Source organism: Xyrauchen texanus, chromosome 2 (genome assembly GCF_025860055.1).
Source record: "Xyrauchen texanus isolate HMW12.3.18 chromosome 2, RBS_HiC_50CHRs, whole genome shotgun sequence".
In the NCBI taxonomy this organism is placed as follows: Eukaryota; Metazoa; Chordata; class Actinopteri; order Cypriniformes; family Catostomidae; genus Xyrauchen; species Xyrauchen texanus.
Genome location: NC_068277.1, coordinates 37364331 through 37388916, shown reverse-complemented (window position 1 = coordinate 37388916; position 24586 = coordinate 37364331). Strand labels below are relative to the sequence as shown.

The window sequence follows — 24586 nt, the reverse complement described above, 5'->3', positions numbered from 1 at the left end:
AGTCTGGCCATTCTCTGTTGATCTCTCTCATCAACAAGGCGTTTCCATCCACAGAACTGCTGCTCACAGGATGTTTTTTGTTTTGGCACCATTCAGAGTAAATTCTAGAGACTGTTGTGTGTGAAAATCCCAGAGGATCAGCAGTCACAGAAATACTCAAACCAGCCTGTCTGGCACCAACAACACTATCATGTGGTTTGGTGAATTTTTGCGGCACGAGGGGGACCTACACAATATTAGGCAGGTGGTTTTAATGTATGTGGTTGCTTTTCAGCAAGAAGAATCTGGAAAGCTTATTGGCATAATAATTGAAGCCAAAAAGAGGCAAATCCATGAGGATTTATTTAGTAGAAGATTTGCATTCTAGGGTGAAGATTAGTTTTCCAGCAGAACAATGACCTGTAGAAAACAACAAAGACTATTATTTATTATTTCAGAAAGACCTAGCAAGGTACCAGACTTGAATTCAAATGAAATCTTTTTGAAATTTGGGAGAAATGTTTATTTAAACAACGTGCAAACATTTAATTTCAATAGCTCAAAGACGTGTACTAAGCAAGACACAAGATTGCAATTTCTGCAAAAGGACTGTCAGAGGGTGAGAAAAGTCCTTGGACAAACAAATGCTTTTGAATAAAAAATATTTTCAGTTAATAAATGGGATGAATTCACATTATTAAAAACAGAAAAATGGTGAAAATTTCTGAATCAATGAGATCAAATGGCCTGTTATACTATAGTTACACAAACAATTTATGACCTTTACATTAATACACATATATAATAATACAAACTATTATGGCACAATAAATAAGCAAAAAAAATGTAATGGCCGAACAAATGACTATAGAAGAGCCCCTCTCATAAAGGAATGAGAACACATTAGCAGAAGGCATCAGAAATGCTGGATTATTCGTCACCACAAAGTAATTTATATGTACTCACGGAGTAGCTGACTGTTTGCCACAGATTGGTAAATGGAAAAGCTGCAGTTAATTATGGTGAGGGTCTCTTACCTATACATTTCCTGTGTGCAATTACATTACTGAATGCCAATTAAAAATAATTAGTGGGTAAAACTCAATATTAAATAACATAAATATTATTTATTATCTTTTGAATACATAACTCTATGTCTAAACCCCTTGAGGCTTTAGGTTGCATATTTAACAACTTGAATTAGAAGAGTAATAGAAAACAGGTGTACCCATTATAAAAAGTATTTTTAACAACTAAAATGTTTATTATTTGTACCTACATTATTAGTTGTGCAGTGTTGAACTGCTTTAAAGTTAAAATGACTAGTATTATGAGAATTTGCAGAAATTGTGCAAATTATTTTAAACTACCAAAGAGAACAAATGTGAACAGTAAAACCACATTAGTTATGCATTTGGAATATAATTTACAAATCTTTATTTTAATAAGCAATCTCTTACAATGTCACAACACATATGCACAATAAACTTGATGTAGCACAGTTCAGAAAAAATCAATTTAAGAGCTTATTTTAATGTGTGCATCGTCACTGTTGTGTTTTAAATTATCAAGGTTGAATGTTTTTAAATTTTGTTAAAGATGAAAGGAGTAATTTCTGAGCTCCAAACTAAATTGAAAATAAATAAATAAACAAACAAAAACATTTTGTTTTCTGAATACACCCCATCATCTGTTGATCAAACAAACAGATAGTCCCGCCCCAACTCATGCCATTGGATGAGTCGATATTACTGTCAGTATGGACGGGTCACTCAAAGCAATCTGGGGAATTTGTATAGAGCCACAGAGAAAATGTACCAATAAATGGCTCACTTACAGTTGTTACTGTATATTAAGCTGGGATATGGAAAAAGTATTTTAACACATAAAGGGTTACAAACTTTAAGATTTAATACGGAGCAAAACTACTACAAAAAAGTATCAATTAGAAATGTCTTAAAATGAGATGCAGAGACAAGCCCGGTTTTAAATTTTTTAATTAGATGTAGTACAGAGTCTTTTTTTTTTTTTACATAATATCCTTCTGAGGATTAATCTAAGGGTATGATTACAGCTCTCCTGGGTCATACATGACGGGGTTACTTGGCTGGTTTATCCCCAGACTCCAGCTTGGGTGTGTCTTTTGGCTCCCGGTATGCAGGAAATGCTTCCCAGGGACTGTTCAAGTCAAACTTACGAAACTCCTGTGCAAGCTCGACAGGTTCAGCCACAACCCGCTTCACTTCATCATCATAACGTACCTTAAAGACAGAGAAGAAGGGGATGGAAAATGTTATATAGCGATGATTTCACATAACTTTACAGGAATGGTTAAATTACTAACTCGTCATAATTGCTCTGTATATAGTCCTATGGACATACAGTAACAAGGAAAACATTCTTGAAAGATGTCAATCATTAAACAGTCGCAGACTGACTTATAGTTCATCCAAAACTGTAAATTCTCAAATCATGTATACATCCTCATGCCATCCCATTTCTTTCTTCTACAGAAAACAGACCATTTTTAAAAGAATATTTCAGCTCTGTAGGTCCACACAATGCAAGTGAGTGGTGACCAACATTTTTAAACTCAAAAAAGGATATAAAAAACAGCATAAAATAATCCAGATGACTTAAGTAGTTTAATCCATGGCTCCTAAAGCACTCATTGATTTTAGGTGAAAAGAGACCAAAATTGCAGTAATTGCAGACCTTGCAATCTCTATGCATGATCATGATTTCAAGCTTGATTACACTTCCTCGTACTTGATGCTTGTAAAGAGTGCAAGATGGTGCTAGGAAGTGTAATCAAGCTTGGAATCATGATCGCCAAGGAAACTGATGTCAAAACTTTTAGTGAAGAAAAAATAAATAAATAAATAAAAAGGTATATTTTGGTCTTTTTCTTTATCCAAAATTGCTTCAGAAGACATGGAATTGAACAACTGGAATCTTTTGTATTATTTTTTATGCTGCCTTTATGTGCTTTTTTGAGCTTCAAATTCTTGGTCACAATTCATGGAGTTACAGAGATAAGTTATTCTAAAAATCTTTGTGTTCAGCAGAAGAAAGTCATACACATCTGGAATGACATGAGGGTGAGAATATGCTTACATTTTTGGGTGAACTATCCCTGTAATGTTCATTGCATCAAGGTCAGAAACTAAGGGGGCTCAAGGCAAAAATACCACTGAAAATGCCCCCAAATTCCAATATGTTGTAGCAAGAAATTCCCTTGTAATATAACATAGCATTTAATATTTTATTATAGTCCTCATTATACATATTATTAAATAAAATATGAAAGTATATTCAATTCTTGGGGTAAGAGGGAATCATTCAAAATCTTGAGGATGTGTATAAATAAATTGATACAATTTAAGTATTTGACATATGTTTGAATAACAAATATATTTAGAATGGTTAAAAAAAAGATATGCCCTCATAAAAGGAAGAAATGCCCCTGAACAATCAAATCCAGCAGGCAAATATTGCCCCTTCATATAAAAGTTAATTTCTTACACTGCAGTGCATTTACCTCCACATATCCAGACAAAGGAAAGTCTTTCCTGAATGGATGTCCCTCGAATCCATAATCTGTTAAGATGCGTCTTAGGTCTGGATGATTTGCGAAGAAAACTCCAAACATGTCCCAAACCTGTTTTAAAACATTTCAGATTGACACAACAATGCCTTTAACACTTTCATAAAATAGACATCTCATACAGCTGTAACAACACAACATCCCCTACATCATCTCATCACCCCACTAGCCTCTTTTTCAGTCCCTGCAGCTGCCATTTCCCAACACTTTTTTGTTATGAACTATTTTATTGATTTCAAAGATAAAACATACAAACACAACATAAAAAACTGAATCAATTATTCACATTATTAAATCTTTCTCCCATAATCACTTGAGAAGACAAAGCTCCATCCCCCAGACTCTGAATTAACAGGGAGTAATACACAGATGCCTCATGACCTTTCCCAAAAGCAGTAATCACCACTCCCAGAGTATCTGCTGCTTTAGGGGGGTGTACACTACTCCCAAAAATAGTACAGAGCAGGTGGCACAGCTGTAAATACCTAAAGAACTGGGATCTAGGAATCTTAAAATGTTGAACCAAATTATCAAAGGCTCTCAACACTCCACTTTCATATAGGTCACTGAGTGTATTATCCCCCTTCCAATACACTCTGTCCAGCAGAAAGGGGACTTATTAATATGTAATTTAGGGTTCAGCCATAAGCTTGAGGCAACATTTAAATAAATGTCCGAATTAAACACTCTGGACACTTTTGTCCAAACCACGGGCAAATGTGAGATAACGGGGTGTAACCAAGTCCTCCGATTAGTTTGATAGAAAGGCTTTGCAATGGCGAAATAGAACTTCCTGTTCAATACAGAACCAGGGAGGGGCGCTATCAGGTGAAATGACCAATGAGCCAAATATCTGAGACCGAATGCATAATAATTAGGGCTGTCGATTTAACACGTTAATTCAGTGTGATTAATTTCGCACCATAATAAGGAAGATTCCTGAGAAATGCAAGCTTGTAATACCACCCGTTTACTCCAGAGGGCAGTAAGTGAAACTTCATCTGTATGAGCAATGCCCAGTTTATACAGTGAAGAAAACAACCTACAACACAAACATGCGTTACATTTTTGTGTTCAGAACACTTGAAGGAGCGCAAATGCGATCTAAGGGATCTCAAGATGTGTTTAAATATTGAGTATTAAACTATATTTAACTTGAAACAGTGAACTAAACATTTTAGGTTTATGACGCAACACACCCGCGACGTCTGACGCAGGTGTAAATTGACGGGCCCTTAAACAAGCCCTCATAATAAATCTCAGACTGATTGACAAATTCACTTGTGAAATGGATTGCTGTGAACTGTATGCCAATGATTGACTTATGATCAATAATATGGTAGTAAACAATACATTGTATTCTAAAACCGCTTTTTGTATCGTCTTATCAGTGATGAACTCTTCTGCCACAAGAATGTAATGCATTTTAATTATCTGAATATTTGTTATTATTATATTATATATATAATTTTTATTATATAATTTTATAAATACTTAAAGATAACTATGTATAATTATATACTGATATAAATATGTATAATCATTATATATTGAGTTATTTTTATATGAGGGGCTTTCTCAGCAAATATTTGTATATGCGATTAATCGCGATTAATTAATCGGGACACCATGTAATTAATTCGATTACAAATTTTAATCGATTGACAGCCATAATAATAATAAAACAAAGAGGCACTGAATTTGAAGGTAACAAACACAGGTACACCTCCAATTCAGTACACCTGATTTATTTATTATTTTATCAGGAGCTAATTGGCTTATTGTCTAAAGGCTTGACATCATTTTCTGGAATATGTCAAGCTGCTTAAAGGAACAGTTAACTTAGTTTATGTAAACTTCTGACCCACTAGAATTGTGATATAGTCAATTAAAAGTGAAACAAAAAAGTGGTTAAAAAAAGTTTTAATGACTTCAACCGAAGTGTATGTAAACTTCTGTCTTCAACTGTAGCTAAAAATAGGTTTATGAAACCTCCATCTAATTCTAGTGGGACACATACCTCTCTCTCATACCAGTTAGCTGCCTGGTGCACAGGGACAGAGGATTCAACAGGAGTTAGCTCATCAGTGTAGGTCTTCACTCGGATACGAGAGTTATAGCGCAGGGAGAGAAGATTATACACAAGCTGAAAAGGAAAAATGGGAATCATCTAGGTTTTAATCTTTTGTAGAAAATAAAATTCCAAGAGTGTTTAATAAAAGGATGCATGCTTTCCATACTATTAGCATTTCCTTTAGTGGGTGCCCATCCAGCCTGTCAAAGTATGTATATTTGGCTGCATTTAGCAAATAATGTTAAAACAGTCTATGCAGCAAACTATCACCCTTAAAACAAATATATATATATATATATATATATATATATATATATATATATATATATATATACACACATTTATACATAAATCGATCAGCCACAACATTAAATCCATGGAAACACCTTGTTGACAGACTAATTCGAACTGATAAAGTCTACAGTAACTCAGATAACCGCTCTGTACAATTGTGGTGAGAAGAATATAATCTCAGAATGTTATTTTGAGATGTGGGTTGTTGCTGTTTTGAAGGCATTAGGGGGACCTACAAAATATTAGGCAGGTGATTTTAATGTTGTGGCTGATCTGCCTAAATAGATGGAAAAATCCAAGTGTAGTAACAAAGTAATTGCAAATAATCCTGACGGCAACAAATACAAGTTACGGAAAAAGCCTTCTTCCAGCAAAAATTTTATGAAACTTAGTTTGAGGTTTACCACACAAGGCACTCTCATTCATATGCTCATTTGTATGCTTAACAGTATACTGTTGTCGTAAAACATACAAGAGCTTCAAACATAAATATAACAAACATCTGGTGTTTATTCTCACATATTCATATTGTTACCAAGGACCCATTCAAATCATGTTGGAACTTTCCTAGTTAAGACTCATGCATGCACACCTCAAAGCGGTACTGCCTTGTCGGGACATCCACAGCTGTAAGGTCAATCATGTTGCGGAACTGAGCATTTGTGTGATCCCTCAAGAAGGTGAGAACAGGTATAACCCCATCTGAGTGGATCATTACCTCCAGCTCATTATAGCTAGTCACCTGGGATACAGATAAAATACTTTAAAAGAGAGAACTATAGAACCATTCATAAAAATGAGAGAAACATTAATTGTCTGCAATGCTTTGAAAAATCAAAACTGGAGAATGAGTTTACCTGAACTTGCTGCACATATTTGGGAAGCATTTCTGCAATATATTCTCCAAATTCTGACAGCTGAGTGTGAGTGACTGGATCCTTCGGCCTTACAGTAGCTAATGTGTGAGAAAAGACCATAAATATGCACACTATATAAACATGTCCCGTTGACATAAAAGACAGATTTCCCCAAATATACTCACGCTTGGTCTCGGTTGTTGTTGTTCTGGTTTGGACAAACGCAGCGCTCGGTTTAGCGACTATGTGAGAGATTGAGAGACATTGTTGTTATACTGTTATTATGTCCGTAAGGATTCAAACATTTCTTAGTGACATCTGTCAATGGCCAAACAACGAAAAAATTCTTCTACCTCGAAATATGACTTCTTTTCACGAATTAAAAGAAGCACTATTGCCAATATATTGGAGGAAGACTGTAAATCTAACTATAGTGTCATTTAAGCGTTCAGTGTGTTTGTTCTGCTCGTTCATAAGAGGAAAGGTCAACAGTGAGCAAAAGCCTAAAAACAGGTGATCTGCTTGTTTGTCTCACGCAACGACAATAATGATTAATCGAGTAAACTGATCATCTTGAGCCGATAATACATCCTTGTTTATTTCTTACCATTTAGACTTCTGCCTAAACCGCAGCGGACAAATCTCACCAAGGAGGCCGCCATCTTTCCTCCCACACTGCGTCCTTACTCGCGAGATTTAATGACGCTGATGTTATTTCACAATTCAGTACTGCCATCTTCAGACGATACACACATGCCGTTGCTTTAACCATAAAAAGGCCAAGACCATAAAGATAACGAAGGAAATTACATTATTGATATTTTCTAACACATTAGGGCCCAAATAACACAATTTTATATTTTTCTTATAGGTGCACTCAGTATTTTTTTTTTTAATGCTGTCTTGGACACTGACATTCAGGTGAATGAATGCATCATTCAAACACCAAAGATTAACTTGTTATTAATAACAATAATACAATTATTGTATTATTGTTATTATAAAATAACAATATTCCCCTGATAAGTATTCGGCTGGTCATGTGATTGTAAAATGGCAGCCCCCATGTGTGGACCCTCTCCACGTAGAATAAAACAGCTTTTATAAGGTTATTGATATGACTGAAGTCTTTATCTCACGTGAGTGCTCTTGATTTTATACATTAGTTTGAAAATTACTATTAATTTCTGTAGAAGTAAAACTTTTTTAATAAGGAATAAATGACTGGGTATACCTTTAAAATTATAGCTTTATTTTGAATTTTACCGTTTATGTCCTCCAGGATATACGCTGCCTCTTTAGGGTGTATATATATATATATATATATATATATATATATATGATGGACTGGCGACCTGTCCAGGGTGTCCCCCGCCTTTCGCCCAATGTTAGCTGGGATAGGCTCCAGCCCCCGCGACCCTGTACACAGGTTAAGCGGTTGACGATGGATGGATGGATGGATGGATATATATATATATATATATATATATATATATATATATATATATATATATATATATATATATTTTTTTTTTAAGGAATAATTGACGACGGGCCGTTGAATTATTAGAAAAATAATGCACACCCGGGGTGGTATAGCGGAGTAAATATATTTATACTACAGGGCTGTTGAACTCCGCTTCGCGTCGTGACCGCATTACCACCCCGGGTGTGCATTATTTTTCTAATAATTCAACGGCCCGTCGTCAATTATTCCTTACATATATGAGAAAAGAGTTAATGTTTGGCTGTACTTCTTACCAGATTTAAATCCATTCAAAAACATTAGTTTGGTGTTAGAGCCTTTTATAATGCTTACCAAAAAAAGTTCCATTGTATTACCATTTTTCTTAAAAATTGTATGCGTTTTGGGGGGGACTTGGTGCCATGGTAATACCATGTTTTTGGACATGCACTGTGTAATAGAAATACAGTATATACAGTATAATATATATACATATATATACAATCGTTACAAAAAAATAGTTAAAAACTTGGCAAATATTGTTCTTAATTTACATTTATTTCAATTCCTTTTGCCATTTTATTATATAATGTAATATGATTAGGCTACAACAATTTCTGATTTATTCTGCTTGTAGAAAATCCACAGTGCACATTTCGGAGTTACAATACGGAGTTTAGTACATGCCTATTTCACAAATTAATCTCTATTGTCTTTAACAGTCAAAATGGGCACACTTTGCGTCCATTGCAACAAACCCATTCCTTCCCAGTAATGTCAAAAAAATGGTTGTAGTGTTTGTTACAGGTGTTTAGGAAGCTGCTGTAACCGATATTTATGCCATCTAATGTTTTAGGAGAAAATAGTGTTCAATAAATAGGTCGTTTACCATTGAAGCCTTTGGTCCCATTGTATACTCTATCATATAAAATCAAGAAAGCTAACTTATTTACTAACAGAACATATTACCTGTTCAAAACTAAAGTGTGTTTGTTTGTGTGGATATGTGTTTGCATGCACAAAACCCGCTTGAGAGGAAAGTAATTTGTGGAAAAGACGCAGTAATCAGTGGAGCAGGAATAATAAATAAAAAGGCAGAAAATACTTGGAGGAAAGTGTAACACGTCAGCAATATAAAGTATTGTTCCCTGAATTAAATAACAGAGCTTCGGCTACAAAATGAAAATAAATAAATGATCTTCTTTACATTTATCATGCATTTTCTTTACAACGTAATTACTATTTTACTTGTAATAAATTTACTTTAAACGTCTGTAAACTTCTTTAGTTACGATTCAGTCGCTGTCCTTCTGGCCTATAGGTTACTTGTCTAAAAGAGAAGAACGACGTAGGCCTACTTTAACACACCTTTTTTTTTTTCTTTAGTGTGGACAGAAACGTTTGTAAGTTTTTTTGTTGTTGTTGTTGCTTGTGGAAGCTCATTATTACTGTAGGGTATATTTAACCTCCTGCACGTTCATTCTCAGCATCTGTCATTTTCTGTATTTGGACCACAGTTGGCTACGTGCAGTCTGACATAACGTCGCACAGTGTGCCATGGCGATATCAATGTGTTCATATCGTACAGTCTGACAAGCAGCAATCGTAAAGGACTATTATAAATCGTACAGTGTACACCCGCCTTTAAGTTAAAACAATTGCAGGCATTCAGAGGATTTAGCCCCCACACCCTTTCTTTACTTGTGTGAATTCTCTCTTCCAACTCCAGCAGCAACACTTAAGAGGTACTTTAACCTAAAAAATTTAGTAGCATCACTATCTATCGATTGAATAATTTTGACAGGCTGTCATCGACATGAATGGAAGCGCAGCAAGTAATGATCCACACGATTAAAACATTCCCTCCTGGTGATCTTTGCCATGACAATATTATAAGCGAGTGTGGGATAAAATAAAATCCTTGCTAGGACAAACGGACGCCTGCATGCCTGCAACACATGGTTTCTTCGTCGCTTGTCTGAGATCCTCGAACAGCATACTATTGCCCCTTCTGTTTTCGAAGGTAATTAAAAGGTGCACTCAGTAATTTATTCCTCAAAATTCTATAAATAAGTTTAACTCCTAAAGAAACGAACTGTTTTGGAATTCATGAGTACTCACATTAAAATGAAGACTCCAGTCAAGTAACATTTTAAAAGCTGTTTTATTCTATATGGAGAGGGTCCAGACATGGGGGCTGCCATGTTAGAATCACATGACCAGCCGAATACTACTCACTTAATCTCAGTAACGTCCTGTTATTTGACCATTTTAAAGTCGGTCAGTGACACCACATTGATGTTTAAGTCCCTCCAAACAACTCAGACCTTCTTGGGATTTTATTGCGACCACGTGAGAGAAACGTTTATGTGTATTTTTCAAGATGGGGGGCCTTCTGCGTAAAATTGAATTTTATCTGCTGTTATAAGTATTTTAATTTGAATGTAAAAAAAACACAAATGTATATATTCGTATTCTAGTAGCGTCTGTCAAAGTTTTGGCATCAAAAGTGCACATCTGCTAAATTTTCTTTAAAAGAGGCTCCACCCTACTCCCCTTTTCATACATTGAATGGTACATGCAGGAAAGACAGCCATCTTGCACCATCCCTCTTCCACCCAGAAAGTAGGTTGTCGTGGGAAGACGTAATCAGCGAAAACTGCGAACTCATAAATCCCACTACACAATCATTCCCTTGTGTCAGCACACCATACCTACTTAATTCCCACCGTTTGAAAAAGGGGGCATCGAGGGTAAGTGTTGATTGATCGCGGCTGTAGCTGCGCGAGCTTAGTGGTGGTTGTTTACGGTCGCTAGCAGCACGCGCTAACATGCGTCATTATGTAAGATCAGATCGACCACAGACTTTAACGCTCATTCAGCTTACACATGCTGTCAGATCCGTGGGGCATACACGGTGGCGACAGGAGTTATGATAATTTGTGTAACTTTGGCGTGCTAACGCGATGTTCCGCTAAGTTTGGCATCATGGGGCTGAGAATAGTTAAAATCATGTACAACACGAAAAAAGGGTGCAGGTGATGTGTAAAATTCGGACAGATCGCTCATTGCCTTGCACATGTGGTTTTTAAATGGTATGCATCTTCAATGTGATGGCTAGAGAAATTAACAAGCTAGAAGTCTTTTGGAAATCGCACGGTCACCCCCCTGCCATTTTCACTTAAACTGAGTAAATCTTCAGACAGGTTATGCATTTTAGTAACTAAGTTATTTGCAGGTCAATATTAATGCACATAGGTCCTGTCATCTTGCCACGTACTTACCCATTTGGAAAAACCCAAAGGGTCCTTGTGCATGGAACATGTGGCTAATCGCGTATCGATCGAATGGAAGTATCGATATCCCAGCAAAAGTTAGACAAGCCAACTGCATGCTGCGAAGGAATAAAGATTTGATTCTGCTTTAAGCACATAGTGCTGAACCGCACGCAGACGGTCTGCTCAACAGGCCTGTCACGTGAACTATCACTATCATTTGATAATCTGTTGAGTGTCCAACAGTCTCGTGCAGCAGCCTCATAATGCATGCTGTTAATTCAGAGCCGAAAGTGTTGAATTCCTCAAGTCATTTCAGAGAGCATTATACCTGAATATCCAACCAATCTCAAATGTTTAAGAACTAGTCATTCAGTGCATGACCATGATGTAGTGACTTTATGGAAGGCCAAATTATCTTTTAATGTTCCCAGTGTTACTTGTCATAATTGCATTTTTTACTGGTAAGAATTCTAATAAGACATCTTGGCAATTGAATATTTCCTTGTCATATGTTTCCAATGACTTCCATACATTATTTTACAGAGCTCTGCAATTATATTATAACCAGTAAAGGCCAGTTTATACTTCTGATTCAAACCTATGATGTAGGCTCCACGCGTAGTTGTCAACGCGGTGGTTTGATTTCATAGTTCTGCATGGTGTGTCTGCGTCGTTCGGTGAGAGCGAAGCCAAAAATGCTTTTGTATTGCGGGAAAATGCATTAGTTTCTGAAATAACTGTACATTTAATAAAGGCAATGTAATTCATGGATTCAAAATTATGTTATTGCCATGGAATTGCCACAGACCTCCAGATTCAATGCTACAATTATATTTACATGCAGATTCTATATGTATTGAGAATTTTTTTAAATTAATTTTAAGTATTACGATTTGATGTTTGGATGTATGTAGCTGTGTTAACTCCATTTCCCCTGAAATAAATGTCTATTGAAGAAGTGTTGTGCCTGAAATGACAATTGTTTCAAAATGTAATACAGAATTTCCAGGTAGGGATGTCAAAACTACCAATTTAAAATCAGTAATTGACTAGCATTGTCTGAGCTATTAGCTGACTAGTCCGTGTTAATGAACACATGTATAATTAGGCTGCAATGCATGTCTTTGTTACCAAATTAGATGTTTCATAAGAACATATGGATGCTAAGCACAGCTATTTAACAGGTTATATATATGTATTAGGGCTGTCAATTTAACGCGTTAATTCAGTGCGATTAATTTTATTAAAAATAACGCGTTACATTTTTTAACGCAATTAATCGCATGCCCCTGGACCATAATAAGGAAGATTCCTGAGAAATGCAAGCTTGTAGTACCACCTGTTTACTCCAGAGGGCAGTAAGTGAAACTTCAACTGTTTGAGCAACATGCAGTTTATTACAGTGAACAAAACAATCGTTCAGCAGACACACAACACAAACATGCGTTACGTTCTTGCATTCAAAACACTTGATGAGCGCAATTTTAAACTAGTGGATCTCAAGATGTGTTCTAAGTATTGAACTATATTTAACTTGATACAGTGACCTAAAAATTTTATGTTTATGATGCAATGCACCCGAGACGCTACACAAGCATGTCTGACGCAGGTGTACATTGACGGGTCCTTAAACAAGCCCTCATAATAAATCTCGAATTGATTGACAAATTCACTTGTGAAATGTATTGCTGTGAACTGTATGCCAATGATTGACTTATGATCAATAATATGGTAGTAAACAATACATTGTATTCTAAAACCAATTTTTGTATTGTCACAAAATTTTTGTAACCAATAATTAACTCTTCTGCCACACGAATGTAATGCATTTTAATTAACTGAATATTTTTTATTTTATATATATATATATATATATATATATATATATATATATATATATATATATATATTATAGTCAGGAAATTAATAACATGAAAATTTTCACAAATCACAATTTGAAAAAAAAATTCTGAACTTTCTCTTTGAGAACCTTCAAAGAGTTCTCATCAAAAGATCCTTCACGTGCAGCAATGACAGCTTTACAGATCCTTGGCATTCTAGCTGTCAGTTTGTCCAGATACTCAGGTGACATTTCACCCCACACTTCCTGTAGCACTTGCCATAAATGTGTCTTGTCGGGCACTTCTCACGCACCTTACAGTCTATCTGATCCCACAAAAACTCAATGGGGTGAAGATCCATAACACTCTTTTCCAATTATCTGTTGTCCAGTTGTCAGTGTTTCTTTGCCCACTCTAACCATTTCTTTTAGATTTTCTGTTTCAAAAGTGGCTGTTTCTTTTAGAGGTCGACCGATATGGGTTTTTTCAGGCCGATGCCGATCTTTTGAAATCTGGGTCGGCCGATGGCCGATTCATGCTGTCGATTTAATTTGGCCGATATGTGCTTGTTTTTAACCTCTTATTTGAACCTTTTATTTGAAAGATAAAATGTAACACAAATAATTACTTAATTTCTCAACAAAAACATTTATTGAACACTTGACCAATCTGCACTTGTACACTTAAATTCAAAATGTATAATGTAAAAACATATTGTATAAATAATGTATAACAAATATATTAAATAAACAAAGCAGGTGTTACGAACTGCTCCGAGACACGAAGGTTGAGATCCAAATGCAGCTTTAATTAAGGGGCAATCCAGACACGTAATCCAATATTCAGAGAATCCAAGAGAAGCACAGGCATAACTAGGGATGGGTATCGTTAAGGTTTTAATGGTATTACTATCTTACCGATACTGCTTATCGATCCGGTACTTTAACGGTATTCTTAACGGTTCTTTTTGTTATATATATATTACACAAAGATAAACGTTATATAGGCACAGTGATTTTATTTCAGGAAGGTCTTCTAACATTACTGTTCAGGTGTGGTCTAAAAAGAAATCTAATAAAGTAATCAATTGTAAAATAACACTGCATAGTTTATCATAGATAGATTAATGCTTATTAATGCAGAAGTTATTCATTCAAGAGCTTTAAGTGATTTTCTCTTTGCCTTTTGTTGTTTGATTCGCAGTATTGGCTCAATCGTCACACGTTTATTAGACTGCTTCCCCTTTAAGACCGAGTTCAGATCTAATAGGCTCCTAATGCACCATATTTTCTCCCAACTATTTCCATAACTACGTCCATTTAAGACATAAACTGTGTTTAAGTGAATCTCCAAGCAGGTCGTTTGACATATTTTTGTGTATAGTTGATCGTTTAGACGCGCACATGAAACCCAAAGTAGCCTATACTTTGCTTGTCTCGTTGCAGTCTGTTTCGGAGTGCGCGCCACCTTGGGAACGGTATCTCTTGCGCTCTTTTTATTATTAAATGCGTCCCGCAATTTAGCAACAGCAGCATTTTACAACAATCACCGATTGATCAGCTGATTCTGACGGTAAGTTTGAGTTTTAGGGAGAAATGTCAGTGCACCGCTGTGAAGGGAAGGAAGTTGTGCTAGACAGAACGCGGCTTATGTATAAATATTCTTTTTATAATCTTTGGAAGGCGAAATATAAAATAAAATCAGACTAATATCACAGATCTAAAGTGTTACCAGGCTACGTTTGACTGTTTCGTTCTGTCACTCATTAAGCAGGGCTCGTGTTGTGCTCGCTGTAGCACCGCGTGAGAGATCTCTCTCTCTCTCTGTCTCTCTCTCTCTCTCTCTCTCTCTCTGACTGCGAATAGCTAATTGCATCACAGACAAATGGTTTCATATTATTATACATAGAAATGGCTGGCAAGATCAAATAACTTTCTCTTTATAGCAATAATAAATGTATTTTCTTAATTTCTCCAGTTCCGACAGCAGAACCGATAACGTCCGAGCTTACCAAAGCCAGTCCTTCAATAGCCTATAGTGCGTTGGTATCTTTTTTATTACTTATTTCTCTGCATTGAGTGACAACCCTCTCAAATATAAGACACACAAACAGAACAAATAAGTCTCATATTCACTGTCTGTAATTGCAAAATTCTTGCTTACTTATTGTGACATGATAGCAACCCTTCTGCTGTGATAATGCAACTTCAACTACACTATCAATATCCAAAGTAGCCGAACGTCATGTCGCCTATCACGTTTGTCGCGTATTTTCTTGAAGTTGGCAGTAACATATCAAAAGTTTTTAATTAAATATAAAGAAGTTATACAAATTTAATCCTTACTGTTTACCGATTATGTAAAAAAATACAAAAAATCTGCCTATTAATCGGTCGACCTCTAGTTTCTTTGCAATTCTTCCCATAAGACCTGCACCCCTGAGTCTTCTCTTTACTGTTGTACATGAAACTGGTGTTGAGCGGGTAGAATTCAATGAAGCTGTCAGCTGAGGATATGTGAGTCGTCTATTTCTCAAACTAGAGACTCTGATGTACTTATCCTCTTGTTTAGTTGTACATCTGGCCTTCCACATCTCTTTCTGTCCTTGTTAGAGCCAGTTGTCCTTGAAGACTGTAGTGTACACCTTTGTATGAAATCTTTTTTGGCAATTTCAAGCGTTGTATAGCCTTCATTCCTCAAAACAACGATTGACTGAGTTTATTTTTTGACCTAATATTGACCTTAAGGCATGTCAGTCTATTGCATACTGTGGCAACTCAAATTCTCACTAGTAATAATGCAGTTGCAGAGCTCTGTGATTCAAATGTACCACTCTGCAATTTGAATTAATACTAATAGAAAATGTATTGTAGAGCTCTCTTATTGAAATATTAGTAAAAATGCAATTACAATGAGTTATGCTGGGAGCATTAAAAGCTAAATCAGCTTGCCATGGTGACTAGCGACATAATCTACTTTGTACTGTAGGTTCTGTTAGAAATAATGTTAGTGATGTAAAAACCTTGCAATGTAGTTTGGTAGAAATAATCAGTAACATATAGAATGTGAGCCTTGTAGATAAAAGCTTTTCAGGGCAAAGACATTAAATGTTTGAAACATGTTGTTGAATGAGAATGCTGCCATGAAGAGGGAGAAGGTCCAGCCCACCTTGTAATGGCTTAGACATATTTATGAGTATGTAATTCTGCTGTGGAATGTTTATATTGAGCTCTGTCTCAGTAATGAAGAATCTGTTGGTAATGGATAAAATGTAGACCAGTCCACACAAACTGGGAATCAACACAGATGTTCATTGATAATATAACATTCTGACCGCACAACTGTCCTTATTACAGGTCGACTGGAGCACTGTTTCAGAAAAGCAAGGCCACTGAGAGGGTAAGTGGCTCTCAATTTTGTGATGGGCTGAATTACAATATACTTTTTGTTTCGCAAGACATCACGCTGTCATGTGCGGTAAGGGGAAAGTTAGTTATGTGTTACAATATTTTGGAAAATGTATAAGAACATGATTTGACTAGATATATCAAACGGCGCATAGGCAACATTCAGCTGGAACTCTTTAAGTCAACAAACTTGTTTGAGAGGTCACAGATAAGTTTATTATCATTCCCAAGGAAGCCTGACTACATACCTGCTGAGAAATCTGCATAACTATTTGAACCAAAACAACAACTGTACTTGCACCTGAATTTAAGTTTCTTTTGGTTTCCATTTTGTTGTCTATCATAGAAATTATTAAATCTGGCCTGTGTTCCTCAGGCTATTTGTAAGCTCTGTGCTTGTGGTTCCTTGCCTGGAGTATTGAGCTTTCAATGAGAGCTTACATGCACTTCAAAGTTCGATTTCAAAGTCCGACTGAAGTTGTACCAGTTGGATTTTTGCAAAGTCGGACTAACAGACATAGAAAATGTGATTGTAGCTCTATTTATAACTGTGCATGTTAACTGACTTGTGCTTTACATCCATAACCTGTAATACTTCATTATTTTTCTGTTTGGATGTTTTGCTGCTAGTGCATGGATTAATAGTTTGTTACTTTCAACTCATTTAAGGTACAGTTGAAGTCAGAAGTTTACATAAACCTTAGCCAAATACATCTAAACTCAGTTTTTCACAATTCCTGACATTTAATTGTAGAAAACATTCCCTTTCTTAGGTCAGTTAGGATAACTAGTTTAACCCTCTGGGGTCTGAGAGTGTTTTGGTCCCTGGAGAAGTTTTGACATGCCTTGACATTTGTGCTTTTTTCAGTTGCTTAAAAACCTATTAATGGCTAAAGTCTGATAACACTGTATTCAGCACAAACTGGGCTACAATAATATGTGAGCAACATGTGTGTACATGTTTGTATTTTTGAGAAAATAACGTTTATGCATGGTTTAAAAAATAAATAAATGTAAGTCACTGAAATAAGGCCATATAACACATACTAAACATTTGTCCACAAGCCTTTTGAGAACTGGATCTTGTAGCCTAGAGTTTTTGCTACAAAATGATGTGAAAACCATCCTGATCACTCATTTATACAAAACAATATAGTCATTTAACTTTTGTTAGACAATTTTAGTGTTGAAAGGTCATATGCGAGGAGGCGTGAACTATCATGAATATTGATTGTAATTCACACATGAGACAAAAGACCCCTCCCCTGGGTCTATCAATGAGGAATGTGACAGAAAGAGAATAAATGCGAGGAGGCTTAATGATCAAAATCAAGTTTTAAGTTAAAAGAAGTAATCTGAATATATATTGTCTTTACTTAATTTTATACCTACACTGCCGTTAAAAGAAGTCTCTTCTGCTCAACAAGACTGCATTTACTTGATCCAAAATACAGTAAAAACAGTGATATTCTGAACTTTTTTTTTTACAATTTATAAGAACAGTTTTCTATTTAAATATATTGTAAAATGTAATTTGTGATCAAAGCTGAATTTTCAGCAGTCTTGCAGTCTTCAGTGTCACATGATCCTTCAGAAATCATTATAAGATTCTGATTTTCTAATATGGGCATATTTAAAGTGCATTTTACTAATTTAACCCAAACACATATTTGTAAGCACAAGCTTTGTTGATGATAATGAGGCATTATAAACACTAGATAATATGAAATGTTTAGATTATATTTTATTTTTGTATCATATTATATATCATATTTATATTATACAGCATACAATTTAAATACATGCTTTAGCCAAAACAGCATTTGTACATGTTTTTATAAAATAGCATGTCAACTAATGAAAACTAAATTCCAAAATTGTATCCTCGGCTGGATCAAGTCTCTCTTCAAAATAAAATGTTCATCGGAGTCCCGCTCGTCTTCTGAGAAAAATGTGGACTTTTCCTAACCTGTGTATCGTGCATCTTCCAAAAAGTGAACGAACTAGATGTTTTTTTTTTTAAGGCACAGTCGGGGCGTTCCCCATTTGCATTGATTGCCTCAGGACATTACCATATGAATGGCACCCTCTGCCCGTGGGTGTGATCACATTAGGGATAATTTGCTGAGCCAGGAGAAACTGTACATCACTTTGTTTCATACAGATTACATTGCAGGAGAATATTTGTTTTGAATTTCATGTTTGTGTGATAAGTAGTTGCATGACTCATTTTCGTGACGTGTTTCAGAAATATGCTCGTGAACGCAGAGAATACTGATAGCTCACCCTTTTTATTTTCTTTATTTTACAAAAGCACAAGATTTTGTTGTTATTGTGAGTGTACACAAATAAAAGTAGACCCTTTATAGTCTCTAATGACGTCTTATCTATTTGCCCCAAAATGACAGAGAATTTTATGTTGTTTCCGCTGTAATGACGAAAAAATCCAGCAAGACGTGCTGGATAGCCCCAGAGGGTTAAGAATAAGAAATGTCAGAATAATAGCAGAGAGAATTATTTATTTCAGCTTTTATTTCTTTCTTTCATCACATTCCCAGTAGGTCAGAAGTTTACATACACTTTGTTAGTATTTGGTAGCATTGCCTTGGGTCAAACATTTTGGGTAGTTGCTGGAATTTTGGCCCATTCCTCCAGACAGAACTGGTGTAACTGAGTCAGGTTTGTAGGCCTCCTTGCTCGCACATACATTTCAGTTCTGCCCACAAATGTTCTATCGGATTGAGGTCAGGGCTTTGTAATGGCCACTCCAGTACCTTGATTTTGTTGTCCTTAAGCCATTTTGCCTCAACTTTGGAGGTATTATTGGTGTCATTGTCTATTTGGAAGACCCATTTGCTACCAAGCTTTAACTTCCTGTCTGAAGTCTTGAGATGTTGCTTCAATATATACACATAATTTTCTAGTAGCACAATCTTTTTATCAGAGCGCAGTGCTCTTTATGCTGTTATTTAGCTTATTCACACTAGGGCTGGCAATAGGACAATGTAATGTAATATCGACGATATCTGACAAATAATGCAACACTCATTGACAGACGATGATCGATGATATTGTTAGGGATGCTCTGATGGATCGCCGTAGGACTTGAATATCATCTGATGACTTGATCTGTGAACTATAATTGGCCGATCGCTTAAACCGATCGCTCATGTCACAAAAGACACGTGGCTCCTTTAAGATTTCAGCAACACTCTCATGGCATTACGGAGTGTGGGGAATACTGGCATAGTGAACGATGCAGTGGGGGGGAGGTATGGCGAATATTAAACATTTGTGTACTGTTAATGTGGCGTTTCACACACAAGTCAAAGGGGAAACGGTCCTTATTATTGTTCATGGTGGCAGCTTCTCAGTCTCTGCTGGAATTGGCAGGGAAGGAATTTATAAATATAATAATTATTTATACAATATTAAGATACCTTAATACCGTTTGGAATTGGGCCTTCCAAATTGTGGAGAAAAGGGAGAAATACCACCCCCAAAAAGCTTATTTTTTCATTTTTTTAATCTTAATGTAGAGAATATTTTGTTAGCTTTTTTTTTTTTTTTATTTTTTTTTAAAGTCTTTTTTTAAAAAGCCAAGATTTCAGCTGTAAAAATCCTGATTGGTGCGTCCCTAGAAATTACACAACCATGGAGCTGGGAAGGCGCCAAATATATTAAATAGGAGCCCAGGGAATTAAATTAGCACCCACCAAATGCGGGTAGTCATGTGCATGGTGAGTAATTTTGCTCATCTACCCGCAACTAGGTGGGATTCCATCCAACTATTTTTATGCACATTTTGAAATTGCGCATAAGAAATCCTGAATGGTAACGCTTTATGTGAATAAACTTATATTCTTTGAATATAGCACTTGTTTTAACCCACAGGTGGTCGATAAATTTGGTCCTCACAAACCGCCAGAACAGTTTTGAGAGCGGGCTCTCCCAGGTATGGGGAAACTAGCTGTGTGTGGTCAGTGTAGCTATGTCAGCCCACATAAAATCAGATATTACACTTATTCTGTTGTGTCTTGTGGATGCATTTAATAAAATGAGATACTTGCTCCAATCTTGCAAATAAACTGTCCCCAAAGCAGGGAGAGGGCATTCAGCTGCTGCATCTTGACGATTCAGTGCATTCATGATAATGCACATTACATAGTGGATGGAAACGCACAACAATTCGTATTTCTCAAGTCAAATTTTTAGAAATGCGCTTAAAAAATGTAAAACATTTTGGATGGAAACCCAGCAAATGTGGCAGGCTAACTGCAAAATGTCTCTGAATGACATGACAAGAAATGCTGTTAGAAACAATGACGTGAATGAAATTACTGATCACGATCGAGTCATATACATGAATATCGGGCGATATTGATCAGTGGCCCATCGATCGGAGCATCCCTAGATAGCGCAATATTTTTCTTTGATTCAAATATTGTCAGCATATGTAATACATATCGCCCAACCCTACTTCACACATTGATTGTAAAGGGCACAGAACATGCAGACTGTTATTGCTGTTGAGGTTTAATAGTCATACTAGGACCTATCATGATTTTGATTATATTAATTGTGCATTAATTTTTCCAAATATGTCAAATTACTGCGTAAGCATTTTAAATTTGAGTTTCACTCAGTACTACCGGTACTGCAGAAACTTTTTTTTGTGACATCTTTTTTTTAATTTGATTTAGTATCAACTTGGTACCAGTACATTTGGTATCCCTAATGTGGAATATTTAAAGGAGTCATATAAAGAGAAATCTATGCACCCTTTGAAATATGTGGTGGTTGAGACCGGTTAAAACGATATAGTGGTAGATGTGTCAACTTATTTTGTGATCGTTTCTATTGTGAATATGCACAGTTTCGCTGCTTGCTCAGAAATGTGTGTTCCACGTTGCACATGGGGTCACACGGTAATTGTTGTTAGTTACTCCTTTCTCATGTGAAGAGGGCACATAGCAAGTTTAATCCTAAAGGACTCTGAGGGAGTACAAAATAATAATATTCATTTTCACTGTTTTTGTGCAAGAAACCTCGGCTAACATTTTATGTGGACATCAGGGGAAAATAATGTTTTACAATTGTGATATGACCCCTGTAATGTAAAGAACAGGACTATTTTTAATTGAATTTATTTCAGGGACTTCAGAGCTACTTTCTGATATGTAACAGTTAGACTAGACTAATATTTGTCTGGTGATTATAAGATTTGTGTTGCAACCTTCCATTGCATGTGCACGGCTTTCATTGCCACTGATATAATAGATGGTAAATGCACTAAATGGCTTACTTTTTTTTTTTATACCTGATTGATTTCTGTAAGCTTGTTTGGATCTTGGCAGACAAACTCTGTATTTTGAAATGCGTGGCATTGAATGCCCTTGCATATCACAAAAAACACACATACACAAAGCAGCAAGTTGAAATAAAATGTGGCTTCATCACGGCTTATTTTGCCTAGGTTGCAAAAATCTTATCAAATCTATCAGAACCATTTAGATGTTAATGGCACTTTGACATTTCTAGTTTCAGTATAAAGACAGCAGCTTATTTTCTTTTTTTTTTTAAAGTTTGTGCCAGGAAGTAACCTTCAGTTTGAACAGTGAGTGAGCTGCCTAAGTAGGTCACAGGTTTCTGACCCCTGGCATTCTGAAAGACTGAAATGGGGCACTGCTCCAAGCTGAATGTTGTGCTAGAAGTTGTTATTTTTATACTGGTGCTGAGAAGAGCAGGATGTTGGTTGTGACCCTTCTAAAATGACGATGGGTCCATTTGCCCTCTATACATCTGTTAGTAGTGTGAGCATTGGTATGTGTTGTGATCTCAGCTGCTGGGTCATTCCAGATGCTTCAGTAAAGCTCCATTTGTCCCCTGTGCGGTGTCTCTGTCAGTTTTAGAGAGATTTGGATTGTTTGTTGTTAGATCACTGTGCTGACTGACCATATGCCGTGTGAGCGGCAGGGTAAAGTAAAGGGGTTAGCACACTGGACACATCTGGCAGATGACATAGCAAGTTTTAAAATTCTAAAGAATTGTTTTATCATAGTAGGCACACCGCGATTGACAGACCACTAGCTGCGACACCTTCTGTAGTTCTACTGAACGCAACGCACATGGTTTTCCATTTTATAGCTTTTTTTTAAATATATAAATTTAAAAAGATTTTAAATAAAGTATTGGCTAACAAATGGATGATTGTATTACTAGTTAATTGTTCACTTGTTGCTGCTTGAACTTAAATGAGAGGAGCACACACTCTCTCATGAGGACAAGAGATTAAAGGAAAGTAGAGAGAGTGCACTTTTCTGGACTTTTTGGGTGTTACTATTGTTAATGTCTTTTAATTGGGAGATACTTTATAAAGATGTTTAAATTACACCACATCTTGCAACTCGCATTATTACTGAGATGACCATGCCAGGTGGAGACTGAGAAGATGCAGCCATGAATGATAATAAGGATCAGGATAATAATAGGTTCATAATTACCACATTAACAGTACAGTACACAAGCTTTTCATGTTCACCATACCTCTCCCACTGAATCATTCTTAACTGCTGTATCAAATTTGTTGTCTTGCAACACTATGCCAGTATTCCTCACACTCCATTAATCATGACAGTGCTGCTCAAGTTTTAAAAGGGTCCAATTATTCAAGTCACTTTTACATGGTGTTTGAACATAAATGTGTGTTGACAGTGTGTGTACACAACCACCCTTTAATGATAAAAAATCCACCCAGTCCTTTTTTTGTAATCCCCATTAATAATAAGTACTGTCTCAGAACAAGCCGTTCACAGATTCTGTACAAAGTGACTTTGTACAGGCCCTGCCCACGACTGTTGAAGGACACTGCCGACGGACATGTTTGTTTGTGTGTGTTGTTTCTTTATAGTGCATAGCGAACATTGTAAAAGTGTTTGTGTGTTGCTCATCCATTGTTGCAAAACTGCTGAAAAATCTCTACAACAAATAAATAAATTGATCAAAAAAACCATTCGGAAACTTCCTGGTTCATTCTCAAAGTTGTTACTTCTGACGGAATCTCTCCCTCATCAGTGTCTGATTCCGGTTCAAACATATAGGGCTGAATACCACTATTTTCACTGTCAGTCATATTGCTTATGATGTCTAAGCAGACATCATAAGAAGCAGAGATGTCAAAACTCCGCCCTATTTTGTATACAGGGCGGGGAGCACCAGCTCATTTGCTTTTAAAGACGCACACAAAAACAGCTAGTTTTTATTCCCACCCAACATGGTATATAAATTATCTGTAGGGTGTTTTGAGCTGAAACTTGACAGACACATTCTGGGGACACCACAGATTTAAATTACATCTTGTGAAAAGGGGCATAATAGGTGTAATAATAATAAAATTGGACAAAAAATATATTAAAACTATATTAAATATTCTTCTTCTTTCAGTTCTGTAAAAATCTAATTTTACAGATTTTATTAACAATTATCCAAATAATGTAAAGTTTTAGAAAACTATTATATGCAAAACAAGAGTCAAGAAATGAACTTAGCATCTTTACATCTTTCAAAAAGTTTAAATATGCAACAGTAATTTTAATTAAAACAACAGGCAGAACACAGAATGGCAGAGGGCCTCAATTCCACTGATCTATATAAAACTATAATATATAATTATATATATATAGATCAGTGCTCTATTCTGTTTATGTAAACGTATGTACACTTTAAGTGAAAATGATTGTGCAAAACAGCAGTAATTGAACTAAATCCAACCTCAACTGTAAACG

General features: G+C 35.9%; 2 protein-coding genes across 8 annotated transcripts in view; one reads left to right on the top strand and one right to left on the bottom strand.

Annotated features, from left to right (window-relative positions):
* Positions 1 to 494: 494 nt before the first annotated feature.
* LOC127659625 (NADH dehydrogenase [ubiquinone] iron-sulfur protein 3, mitochondrial-like) lies at positions 495 to 7516 on the bottom strand. Its single transcript, XM_052149530.1, has 7 exons — positions 7419 to 7516; positions 6997 to 7053; positions 6812 to 6909; positions 6547 to 6696; positions 5607 to 5732; positions 3521 to 3640; positions 495 to 2240 (listed from the first exon to the last, which is right to left on the bottom strand). Exons 1-7 carry the CDS (start codon positions 7471 to 7473, stop codon positions 2079 to 2081), a joined length of 768 nt encoding a protein of 255 aa, XP_052005490.1. The 5' UTR covers positions 7474 to 7516; the 3' UTR covers positions 495 to 2078.
* A 3367-nt stretch (positions 7517 to 10883) lies between these two features.
* The window catches only part of celf1 (cugbp, Elav-like family member 1), a 43922-nt gene continuing 30219 nt past the window's right edge, over positions 10884 to 24586 (top strand). For 6 of the 7 annotated variants that reach the window (XM_052141725.1, XM_052141769.1, XM_052141748.1 and 3 more), the window contains exons 1-2: positions 10884 to 11029; positions 16752 to 16794. The gene's annotated coding sequence lies outside the window, so the exon portion shown is untranslated. The remainder of the gene's footprint in view (positions 11030 to 16751; positions 16795 to 24586) is intronic. The other variant, XM_052141732.1, reaches the window with a different exon arrangement.

Excerpts from the sequence above, each read along its gene's own strand:
- LOC127659625 (XM_052149530.1), bottom strand. The coding sequence starts at position 7,473 with ATGGCGGCCTCCTTGGTGAGATTTGTCCGCTGCGGTTTAGGCAGAAGT. Across the intron at positions 6,910-6,996 it reads AACAACAACCGAGACCAAGC|CTACTGTAAGGCCGAAGGAT; the intron begins GTGAGTATATTT and ends CTCACACATTAG. Across the intron at positions 5,733-6,546 it reads CAAGGCAGTACCGCTTTGAG|CTTGTGTATAATCTTCTCTC; the intron begins GTGTGCATGCAT and ends TTTCCTTTTCAG.